The 12,972-nt window shown below is 39.7% G+C and overlaps 1 protein-coding gene across 1 annotated transcript in view; it reads left to right on the forward strand.

Annotated features, from left to right (window-relative positions):
• The window catches only part of Slc5a8 (solute carrier family 5 member 8), a 53,583-nt gene extending 40,983 nt beyond the window's left edge, over positions 1–12,600 (forward strand). Inside the window, 6 exon segments of the mRNA XM_052753063.1 lie at positions 3,863–3,949; positions 4,801–5,006; positions 7,721–7,824; positions 11,418–11,497; positions 11,844–11,901; positions 11,904–12,600. Of these exon segments, the coding sequence (XP_052609023.1) occupies positions 3,863–3,949; positions 4,801–5,006; positions 7,721–7,824; positions 11,418–11,497; positions 11,844–11,901; positions 11,904–11,968 (600 nt within the window). The 3' untranslated portion in view covers positions 11,969–12,600.
• Positions 12,601–12,972: the final 372 nt, after the last annotated feature.

Here is a 12,972-nt window from a genome sequence, read left to right on the forward strand (position 1 = left end):
TTGGAATTATGTGCTGAAGCCAGGCTGGCTCCTCAGTGAAGACAGCTGTGGGCTCCACAATTCAAGACCATGACTGCCCCTCTCCGTAAACCCATCAGTAACTGGTTCCCAGCAGGAAGGGTTAGGGGCTCATAAGCTTGTCTCAGATCTTTGACTGTTGACAGGCCCATTGACTCCCACTTAGTTACATTCCCACCAGATTGTTCTGAGAATGCCAAAGACTGCTCTTTATCCATCCACAGAAATTTGTTTGAGATTTGACAGACTTCCAAGTTCAGGTAACTTGTTAACTACTGATCCTCTTCAGAGTCAAGAGGTCAAACATGAACCTTATCATGGCTACAAGATAAATGATAGCCATAGGCCCATCCATGTGACTGTGAGTCATATAGTGCTATAATATAACCCAATCCTGGGAATTCCAGCCTTCTCCCAGGGGTTTCCAGGAACCAGGTCATCTCAGCAGATATAACTTTTAGAAACTATAACTAAATTTACTTTTATCAAACAAACTTTCTTTAGGAAAAAAATTAGCAAGTATCCTGGACTGAATACAGGTATAAAAAAACATAGAAGGATTGTCTGAAGTTTGAGGATGATCCCTTGATAGAGATTCTTAGGATCAGCTGACCAGTGACACTGACATCCATCTGCTCTCTATCTCTTAAGAGGGCAGCCAGAATGAACAATGTATAGAGAGTGTCTTTTTTGCACAATGAACTGGGAGAGAAAATTTTTGCTTTGTTTTTGAGGGCGCTGGTTAGTTTCGACACCCGACATCCCCAAACATGCAAAGTGACTTTCTGCTGATACTGTAGTAGAGGTAGCTGCCTTACTTCCGTGCCTTGGTAACAGCTGTTGTCTACAAGATCTCCTATGTTACTGCCCAGTGCAGGGAGCCTTGCTGCAGGTAGCAATGTTCAGTCTCAGTCCCTCATTGACCTTTGCTGGTATAGGTGTGTGAACGTGCTCTCCGCATTATCTGCACTATGACTGGTGGCTCCTATTGTGACTGGCTTCTCTTTCTTCACCATCTCTGGACTATACAGAGAAATCTTCTAGCAAAACCATCCTAACTTCAAGCCTAACCCCTAACTCCTTGCTGTATCACTAACTAAGGTCTTCTTTTCTGTTTTTTTGGTCTTTCTTTCTTTCTTTCTTTCTTTCTTTCTTTCTTTCTTTCTTTCTTTCTTTCTTTCTTCTTCCTTCCTTCCTTCCTTCCTTCCTTCCTTCCTTCCTTCCTTCCTTCCTTCCTTCCTTCCTTCCTTCCTTCCTTTCTTTCTTTCTTTCTTTCTTTCTTTCTTTCTTTCTTTCTTTCTTTCTTTCTTTCCTCTCTCTCTCTCTCTCTCTCTCTTGTTTTCAACCATTTTGTTTTTATTTTTCAAGACAGGGTTTCTCTGTGTAGCCCTAGCTGTCCTGGAACACCTTTTGTAGAAAAGATTGGCCTTGCACTCACTGAGATCTGCCTGCCTCTGTCTCCCAAGTGCTGGGATTAAAGGTGTGTGCCACCACGCCTAGCCAAGGTCTTTCTTTCTAATAGAATGTTTTCTGAGGCATCTTCCTTATTTCTATAAGCCTGCTCCCAGATCACGTTGTTGTAAATGGCTTCATGGCCATGTGTTATCTTCACACTTAACAGTGAAGTCTAGCTCACATCCTATGACTCTGCTGAGATCAGATCCCCTATCATATCCCTTAGCCCACATCCTTCTCACACACCAGTTCTCTTTCACAGTGTCCACACATTCTCCACTTCACAGTGTAGACTTTTGAAAGAATTCATTTGAATCAACAGTTCAATATGTATCTTCTAACATTTCCTTGGTGTATTCTCTGATTCATTCTTTCTGTTGTGTTTGGTCTCTTGGTGGACACGTCACCATGTTCCCACTCTTTAATGGTTCTTTTTACATTTTAATTGCCATATAAAACTGCATGTTTATGGTGCACAATACCATGCTTTGGTACATGTGTGTATTTTACTACATTCAAATGTGATTAAATATATGTATCTCAGGCCAGGTAGTAGTGGCACATGCCTTTAATCCCAGCACTCGGGAGGCAGAGCCAGGCAGATCTCTGTGAGTTCGAGGTCAGCATGGTCTACAAAGCAAGATCCAGGACAGCCACCAAAACTACACAGAGAAACCCTGTCTCAAAAAACAAAACAATATCTATCTATCTATCTATCTATCTATCTATCTATCTATCTATCTCCTCAAATATTTATCATTTTGTAGTGATGAAAACATTCAAAATCATTTCTCAAAGATTTTTTGAGACATGTAATCCATTGTCACTCTCCATCATCACACTACTGAGCACTAGCCCATCAGAGCGAATTTCCCTTATAAAATTATAACTTAGTACCCATCAACCAACCACTAGCTTTTATCCTGCCCAGTCTTCAAAATTAGACATCATGTTATTGAAATTACTAGGTTATGAGAGCATACATCTTCTTGGAGCATTGTTTGTATTTGCTTATGTTTCATATTGCAAATCCTTTTCAGTCTCATGGCTTTAGTATCTCCATGATCAAAGAAAAGTTTCAATTATCCAAATAGATTTTAAATCTTTCTCTACATTGGATCAATTATTTTAAATCCAATTTTCAATCTAATTACATCCTTATCAGATCAGATCAGGGATGCTCATGAATTCTATCCTTATCTCTGGCCATTTTGCAGTTCTTATTCAGTCTTGTTCAGAGGAATATTTTGAGATCACCAAAGCATAGGAGAGTGTGGTCATTCATCAGAACAAAGCTGAGAAGGGTCTTGATTTATGCACTCACAGAGATGCTCCAATGGTTTCATGACTCTTTGTCTTCTTTACATTGCGATGCCTTTGTGTGTGTATGTGTGTGTGTGTGTGTGTGTGTGTGTGTGTGTGTGTGTGTGTGTGTACATGTGTTGGGGAGGGGTTCTCATGTATGTTTGTGTATAAACCAGAAGCTGGTGTTGGATATCTTCCTCAATTGCTCCCCACCTTATTTTTTGAGACAGGATTTCTCACTGAACCTGGGATTTACTGATTCAGCCAGACGGGCTGACCAGCAAGCCCCATCAACCCTCCTGTCTCTATCTCCTCAACACTGGGATTAAAGGCATGTACTGCCACATCTAGGTTTTACTTGTGCATCAAACTCAGGTGCTTGTGAAGCATTTTATAGACTGAGCTGTCTTCCCAGCCCCTTTGGTAGTTTTTAAAAATAGTTTTTAGTTGTGTATATGTGTGTGTGTGTGTGGGTGAATATGTAGATGTGAGTGTAGGTGCCTATGGAGGCTACAAAAGGGCATCTGATCCCTTTGAGCTGGAGTTGTAGGCAGTTGTGAGCTACCTGGTGTAGGTGCTGGGAACTGAATTCAGGTCTTCTGCAAGAAAAGTAGCACTCTTAACCACTAAGCCATTTCTCTAGCTCTTTGTTGCCTATTTGAGGGTACCTGAGGGACAGACAAGCCAATTGTGGTAGTGCATACCTTTAATCTCAACACTTGGGAGGTAGAAGCAGGAGGATCCCTGTGAGTTCAAGGCCAGCCTTGTCTATATAGTAAGTTCGAGGACAGCCAGGGCTACAAGGTGAGATGGCACTGTCTCAAAACAAACAAACAAACAAACAAACAGACAAACGAACAAACAGACAAAAACCCCAAAGGAACAGAAAACGCTGAAGACAGAGAAACAGAAGTTTCCAGGTGTTAATGATCTTTGCCAATGATAAGACTACCATGAATAAAAATTAGGATTTTTTTTTTTTCTGGAGGAGACTGAATACTTTAATACCTACCCGATGAAATTGCCTGAAACATTTATGCTTGGGTTTGAGATTGCTGATTGTGATTTTGTGTTATTTTTGTAGGCAGCACTCAGCATATTTGGCATGGTTGGTGGACCACTTCTGGGCCTGTTTTCTTTGGGCATCTTAGTCCCCTTTGCCAATTCAATTGTAAGTAGAACTAATGGACAAATCTAAAGGTTACTTTTCCAACTACATCTTTCTTCTCAGCTGTAAAGACATGGTTGGTTTGAGACCTGTCATTAGTTACTTGTCTTGGTGACTGAAATTACTCATTTTGACTTTGATAAAGTATATTGGGGAAGAGCTATGCATTGAGGTCTTGTATATAGGAAGCTAAATGGAAACTGTCGGAACCATGCAGTGCAATTTAAATACTCATAATGTAAATAGACCAACATCTCTTACACATTTAAATTCTTGCCCTTCTTAAAATCAAATGTCTAGGCTGTAAAGAAGGAGGTCAACAGGCTTAGATTTAAAGACTGCATGTAGTCGGAGCACAGCAAAGAGTAGTAAGTTGATCTTTATCACCATGACCACAAAGTTCGTTCTTTTGGTGCTTCAAGCCAGAGCTCCTGTTCATTATTCTAGCCCCGAGGGGTGAAAATAATTGGAATATTTTTCAGAAAGAGGTGATATCTCTGCTATTATATCTAAACATGTCTATGTCTGGAAATACAAAACTGTGTTTGGAATAAATGGAATCCAAATGACTTCTCTGAAAAGCAACAGGAAGTCCATTTCTTCTATAGCTGAAGATCTAGAATGTACATAAGTGATGTGAGACATTTATACCATAACATTGGTTAGGTAAAGAGGGAATGAGGTTAGTGAGTCTCTATGACTCTGGGCAGAGAGACCAGAGATCTATGACAACCATTGTAAGGGAGGAGAGTCAGGTAGGGGGCTTTGATCATTGTGAAACTGGCTTTCTCATGTTAAATCTACCTCAAAGAGAATGACATTATTTTTCTTTGAAACGCACTCTTGTTTTTCAGGGAGCACTCGCTGGTCTGTTGGCTGGATTTGCCATTTCTTTATGGGTAGGAATTGGAGCTCAGCTTTATCCTCCACTTCCTGAGAGAACCTTACCATTATCCCTTGAAACCCACGGCTGTAACATCACACACAATGGGTCAGCCTGGGTATCAACCACAGAAATGCCGTTTTCTACTAGCGCTTTCCAAATCCACAACGTGGAGAGGTATTAAGTTTCATGTTATGTCGTGATGTTGTGTGTGACAAGTAAGGGACTCCAGTTGTTTTGTTTTTGTTTGTTTGCTTTTTGTCTTCTTATAACACTGCTTTTTCCTACTCTGAAGTGGGTAGACCCCTGTGACTTTCCTGTTGTGTTATCTTACAGTATTTTCACACTATAAGGACAACAAGTGACATAGCTGGAGACTCAGTGAGACATCCTGTAGCTGCCTAGACAGGCTTCCAAGCCTTCCAGATTGAGTTTGCATTCTTTTAATTTCCTAATGGTTGATTAGCATTTCTTTTTTTTTTTTGTTTTGTTTTGTTTTGTTTTGTTTTGTTTTTCGAGACAGGGTTTCTCTCTGTAGCTTTGCGCCTTTTCCTGGAACTCACTTGGTAGCCCAGGCTGGCCTTGAACTCACAGAGATCCGCCTGGCTCTGCCTCCCGAGTGCTGGGATTAAAGGCGTGCGCCACCACCGCCCGGCTTGATTAGCATTTCTTGATGGTTTCAATTTTCATTCTCTTATGAGTGATGAAGTTGACCACCCTTTAATACCTTTATTGGGCATTCAGATATCTCCTTTTGTCACTTGCCTTTTGAGAACTCTTCCAATATTTAACAGATTCTGTCTTTTTCTTTCTTATTTATTTAGGAGTTGGTGATATATTCTTTATTCAAAATATGTTTTGAAGATATTTTTTCCTTAATCAATAGGTTTAATTTTCACTTTTTGCCAAGTTTACTTTTTTGTAAGAATTTACTACTTATCTTTGCCTATATCATTAGTTCTTTGTGGTCTTGTTGAAGAAATCATTACCTACTTTGAGGTCATAAAAATGTTCTTCTAAATTATTTATTTGTTCTTTGTTTGCTTGGTTTTTCAAGATAGAGTTTCTTTGTGCAGCCCTGGCTGTCCTGGAACTCTCTTTGTAGACCAGGTTGGCCTTGAACTCAGAGATCCACCTGCCTCTGCCTCCGGAGTGCTGAGATTAAAGATGTGCATCATCATGTCTGGCTATTTCTCTAATTTTTAAATTAAAAGTTTTATTATTAACTATTTACATTTATAAAATGTGATCCATTTGAGGCTGACATGAATGGTGTGATCAAGATTAATTTTTCCCTCATGTAGAATTTCAATAAATCAAGCACCTTTTATTGTTGTCCATCAAGATTTGCTGGTGAGGAAACTAATGTAAATCAAATGGTAGTTTCCTGTGGGGGGTGGAGGTGGTCAGTATTCTACTCTATGTTTTCTGTCTTTGCTCAACATCACACTATCTCAATTTCATTAGTTCATCTCGGCTTGCTTCTGAAATTCTCATTTCCTTGAGCTTTCTGATGCCAACTTGTTTCCACATTTTGTTATTAGCAGGGTGATGAATCTTAATTAAGCTGCTTTATTGAAGCTGAAAGTGACATCCTTGAGTGATGTCATATCTTCCCAATGGTCTTCTCTGATCACACATTGCAGTGTAGGCCTCCCCTCTCTACCCAGTTCATTACATATGGCATTACTCCATCGTTTTTAAGGACTATCCATCATTTGCTTACTGCATACTGCGTATTATGTTTCTCTTTCATTGGATATAAAATTTTTGTGTGGATAGCAATCTTATCTACCTTACTTATGGTTGACTTCAATGATAAGAATCATATTGGGACCATAATGAAGAGTGGAATGAATAAACACTGACACTTAATATTTTTGTGCATGTCAGTCAGCTTTGTGTTACAAAATACCAACTTGATAAAAGAAAATGACATCTGACTCATGGGGTCAGGGAGTTCTGGCCATGATGGCCTAACACTCACACTTTTGAGTCTTGGTGGTACAGTGGATCATGGTGACAGCCTGCAGTGGAGGAGATTGTCCCCCGCCATGGAACTGGAGGCCAGAGAGAAGGGGGAGGGGCTGGGTACCCAAATATCCCCTTCGAGGGACTCCTGCAATGGCCTATTTTCTTCCTACTAGGCTTCATCTCCTAAAAGTTTACCATATCCAATAGCTGGGGATGAAGACCAAGCCATCAATGCATGAGCCTTAAGGGGACACTTTTTCAAACTCTATCAGTTTGCCAACCTAAGAGGCAAGCGAGACATGCTGGGTGTGAGACCAGGGTTTATTTGTGCTAAAGCAAAGATAAGACCTCAGAAAAATAACACAAACTTAGAATAAGTCCCCCTAAAATGGCATTTGAGGGGTCAGGGATTTAAATAGAGTACGAAAAGAAAGTAAGAGTTAATGGAAAATTGTTGCAGTTGCATTGGTCACTGGTCTACAGGGTCAGGAATAGCATAGGTTGTTGATTTGATTACTCATTATTTATGTATTTCAGGTAAGAATTATAAAAAAAAATAAGTAAATAAGGATTTTGATGGGGCTATGTGCTACCCTTGTGTTGTCAGGGAGTCCACAGAAACCTGCCTATGCCAGATTGTAGTGCCCTAGGTGACTGTTGCTTCATACTTTATGATTCTTCTGCGCCAAAGAATTATAGTTCCTTATTCTTACAATATTTAAAGTCCTTTCTCATGTGCATGGTCAAAGTGAAGCCATATTTAAATTCCTGATTTAATAATTAGAGATCAGACCAGTTAATTTGACATTAAAAGTGGCTAAAAATTGAGTTTTTACTTTCAAGATCATGGGTACACACACTTGTTGTTAGGAACATGGTGAATTACTATGGTTACATATATTTTTGGTATCTTTCAGGACTCCGCTGATGGACAACTGGTATTCAGTATCATATCTGTACTTCAGTACTATTGGAACATTGGTAACATTGTTAGTGGGGATACTTGTCAGTTTATCAACAGGTAATTAACCTTTTTTCTGTTCACTTCTAGAAATACAAGCATTTCCTATGTATAATTTATAGCTCTTTATGGCACTTTACTAAGATCCTATTAGTGACTTAAATTAATTTTTAAAATTTTACCCATGGAGTATTTGAGAGCCTAAACTTAAGGCAGAAGAACTTAACCCATCACTATTATAATATTGGTTCTACCATTTAATAGCTACCTGGATTCAGGAAAGGTATGTAACCACTCTACACAGAGCCTTAGCATTGTTATGGGTAAAATGAGGATGATGAAGACATAGATAAAACCAAATCATACATAGTTACTTGTTACACAGTTACATAGTTACTTGTTACAATGAGAGAGCTGTATGCATATCTTGACATCTTTATGCCAGGATGTTTCAATTGTCCAATACAGATTCTTTGTAAATTTCAAAAGTGTACATACATGTAATAGATAATAACTATAATATTTATGTGTTAACATAGTAGAAAGCCTTGGGAAGTGTTCATAAAGATTAAACAAAGTTTTAATAACCAGTTGACAATGCACAGAGTGTAAACTTATCTGGAATGGAGGTTTTATCCTGAGATTTCATTTTGTTCTCATTGTGGGTATTGTCTTGGCCCCTTCCTGTGTTTTTATATCCCACAATTTCTCACTTACATTTGTGCCTAAGTTTATTTTTGAATCAGTTGATATTTTTATACATATGAGTGTTTTACTTGCGTACATGTAATTGCACTGTGTGTTTGCTTGGTGCCTGCAGAGGCCAGAAGAAGGTGCCATATCCTTCCTTACTTCTGAGCACCATGTGGGTGCTGGAAACCAAATCTAGGTCCTTTGCAATAGCAGTCAGCGCTCTTAACTGCGGAACCAGCTCTCCTACCCATATGTTTATCCCTTTAATTGAGTGCATCCGTCCTATATAGCACATTCTTGGAAAGAACAGAGAGGAAAAGAGGTTTTGGAAAATTCACATGTCTAAAAAATCACTGTGCTTAACTGCTAATTTGAGTATAAGTTCCACTCCAAAAAATCTTAATTTCTCCTCTCATTTTGCTGGTTTTGAATCAATGCCAGGCTGCCTGCTAACCTTTCCAAAGGTACATTTTCAGTGACTACCTTGCCCTACGACCCTTTGACCCTGAAGTCTCATACCCATCCATCCTGGGCATGTCCTTTAGGCTATCCTTTTGTAATTTCTTTCTATTTTCTGTCTCATCCTTCTGGAAACTTCTATCAGTCAAATGTTTGCCTCTAAGGACGTTTCCTTTAATTTTCTTGTCTTTTCTTTCCTGCTTTCCATCTCTGTCTTTTAGGTCTAATCTATGAATATTTTTTTCCCAATTACTTTTCCAACAATTCCCAAAGAAGCATTTGATCCAGTTTAAGAATGGTCCATAGGGGAGGAGGGCAGGTAGACTCTTGAAAATATCCAGGTGAGAGATCCTAGTGGCTGGGATTGGGGGTTGGTAGAAGTGCTGGGAATCCTAATCCATGGACCCTCCCATACTCCCTCTCCATATGTATATCCATAGCAGCCAGATCAGGGGAAGGCTGCCTTGCCTTCTTTATCAGTTATTCAGCTATCCCATCATACAAAGTTAGAAGTAGCCTCCATAGAATCTGACTGGCACTGTTGATTTTTGGCATCCAGGTAACACTGCTTTCAATCTTACCAACTTTGGGTTTGGTAACAATAATGTTTGCATCACTTTCCAAAAGGATTGTGTTTTTTCTCATGAAAATATTCACTCAATTGCCTTATTAATCTGTTTGGAGAAGTACAATTTATTTTCACAAATTAGCCAGTTGTTCATATCTGAAATACATCTATACTGTCTCCGTGTATTTCTATCATTGGCTTTTATCACCCACTCCTGCTTTCTCTCCCTTTTAAAGAAACTGGGGAGCTCCAGGAGTCCAATTGGCGAGAAAGAGGAGGGTTTGTGTGAGCGAGAATTGTTGAGACCAAGATTGGAAAAAGCACAGGGACAAAATAGCCCAAACGAATGGAAACACATGAACTATGAACCAATAGCTGAGGGGCCCCCAGATGGATCAGGCCCTCTGGATAAGTGAGACAGTTGATTAGCTTGAACTGTTTGGGAGGCATCCAGGCAGTAGGACCGGGACCTGTCCTCAGTGCATGAGCTGGCTTGTTTGGAAACCTGGGGCCTATGCAGGGACACTTTACTCAACCTGGGAGGAGGGGACTGGACCTGCTTAGACTGAATCTACCAGGTTGAACTCAATCCCCAGGGGAGTCTTGACCCTGGAGGAGATGGGAATGGGGGGTGGGGCTGGAGGGAAGGCGGGAGGGGGGGAGGGGGGAGGGGACAAGGGAATCCGTAGCTGATATGTAAAATTAAATTAAATTATAAAATAATAAAAAAAGAAACTGGGGGATCAGAGGGCTCCTGCTGGCATTTTCCTTTTCTTTTCTTTTCTTTTTTTTTTTTTAAACTTCTTCGATTTTGTTAAGTGCATGGAGTTATGTCCAGGAGGGCAGATATCTAGTCAAAAAACACTTTTTACTTCATTGGTTTTTACTAGTGAGCCATTTTTCCCTCACAGCAGCAGTGAGGAACCTTGAAAAGAAAAATCTAGAAACACACACTTCTGATGTTCTTTAAAACAAACTGTGGAGTACTAGAAGTCTATAAGAATCCAGACGGACAGACTTGATTGGCATGCAGCTCCGTTTGAGTCTTTTGCACTGAGTGTCAGTTTTTGTCAGTGAAACAGGGTGGGTGCAGGGGCAGTTCTCAAACTTGAGCAGATAGAGAAATCACCTTGGAAATGGGGCAAAATCAAGAGTTCAGTAGCCCCCCCAGTTCCAATTTGGTCAGTCCATGCTGAAATGCAGGGATCTCTGTTCTAAGCACATCTCTCAAAGATTTAGATAGTGGTGGTTGAGGACCACACACGTGGTTCTCAAGAGCATCTTAGTTGGTCCACCAAGAAAAACAATGAAAAGAAACATGAAAGAGAGACAGACAGACAGACAGAAAACAAGCAAGGCCAAATCAAAGGATTAGTTTCTAAAACAAAACCTTAGAGAAGGGGATTTGTAAAAACACCAGTGAGCATGAGGTTGCTTAACTCATTTGATAGGTCATAATTTCTCCACTCACATAACTATTCATAGTTACAAAAGTCAGGGAAAGTAGGTTCACTGGCAGAGGCAGATGGGCATGGGGCAGAGGGGCAGAGACAGGCAGAGGGGCAGGGGAAGGGGTGGTGGGTAGGGGAACAGAGACAGGCAAAGGGGCAGAGGGATGGGGGCAGAAGCGGAGGGGCAGACAGTTTACCACTTTATGGGCAGGTCATGTGGGTAGCTTTTCCTATCATTATCGGGATAGTCAACTCTTTGTCTAGGTGGCACCAGATGAAACAGTTGGGTTAGGATTGAGAGTTATTATCTCTCTGCATCTATTTATCTATGTAGATATCAGGACTACTTTAAGGTTTTTTGGTGTGGTTTTTTTTGCTTTTTTTTGCATTTTATGTGTGTATAAAGCTGAATGTTCATAAGCCAAAAGCCTGTGTAATGGGAGATCTGTATAACAATGTAAATAAATGTATTTGTTTTTCAGGAGGAAGAAAACAGAATTTAGACCCCCGATTCTTACTAACCAAACAGGACTTTTTATCCAATTTTGATGCTCTTAAGAAAGTAAGTTAGGTTTGGTTATCTTAAATTAGGGAAAAGTGGGTTTTTGATCCCCAGAATAGAAGACTAGTCAGTCCCCAGCCCTTTTCTTGAACAGACACACAGAAGGGATATTTCTATATCTATATCTATAGGTGTACAGTTAATAGATAAGAACTATTTGAGAGAATATATGGATATTCATAGCCAAAGTGATAATGTACACCATTCTATCTTCCGCTGGTTTATATTGCTTGGCTATCACTCTCTGTCAGTAGATGTAGAGAAATGAAAATGTAGTAACAATTCTTTGTCATTGAACAAATGAAGTTTCTTTTTAAAAAAATTTCCATGTAACTTTTTTTTTCAGAAGAATCATGTTTTAAGCTATAAATTGCATCCTCTGGAAGATGGTGGAACTGATAACCCGCCTTCAACCACATTGAACCAAACTCCACAGATCACAGTGGCAAGATCAATGGGACGCGCTTGTGAAGTAGTCCAGAGCTAGAGACTATGTCATGCCTGTCTTTTTTTTTTTTAAATATGTTTTAGGATAATTGGATCAGATCATTTTTTCTAACCCTATCATAGGTGTTTTGGAAGATTTATTTTTGTTAAAGCTAAGTCTCAACTTGGTTTTCTTTCTACACTAATTTATTGATGCTACACTAGAGTTAAGAGTTTCAACATCAGCATATTTCAGTAGAGCTACAGTTGTGAATGTTATGACCACATACATGTCTGAAAGGCAGATATAGACATACACATATGATACTTGATCAAAGGCATATTCTTACACTTGGACATTATTGAAAATATTTTCCATGCCTTTGGTACTAGTATATAAATTCTGGGATATTTAACTAGAATCATAAATCCTGGAAAGAGATTTCTTGCCTCCCCTACCTGGTCTGTTTCTAGGCAGCAGTGAAATGAGGAGGAATAGAGCATATCTGTGATCTTTACTTCCGGATCAGCCCATGGTGTAACTTTACTGCTGATTCTGCCTCTGGAATGGAGTAAACAAAAGGATCCCGCCTAGGACACAATAGGGATGCAAGGATCAAGATCTTCTACAATACATTCTTGTGCCTGTTTTAATTCCCCTCCCCCCCCCCCCCGAGATCCCTGGCTATTGGCCAATTACATTGCCAATCATAGACTATAGATTATAGACCACTGGCTGTAGACTACAGACTATAGTTCTTGTCATCATTCTTAGTTTTTGTCCCAACAATCTTGCTTTTGTTGGGCACATTGTCCAGGCTTAACTGTTCCAGTTTCCTGGGCTTATATATGTCTTGAGACAACCAATATGAATCATGTCACCTCTGTTCCTCACCCACCAGGTCCCAGCCTATAAATTATATATGCCCACTCACCTGATATTGACTAATGCATACTTCATAAAGATTTGGTGACTCAAGAACATTGTATATTTAAAAATGGCAAAGTTCCATGGGGTCAGATAATTGTTTTTAGTGCTATTAAGTTGA

Source organism: Peromyscus californicus, unplaced genomic scaffold (assembly GCF_007827085.1).
Source record: "Peromyscus californicus insignis strain IS unplaced genomic scaffold, ASM782708v3 Scaffold_24__1_contigs__length_46423439, whole genome shotgun sequence".
NCBI lineage: Eukaryota > Metazoa > Chordata > Mammalia > Rodentia > Cricetidae > Peromyscus > Peromyscus californicus.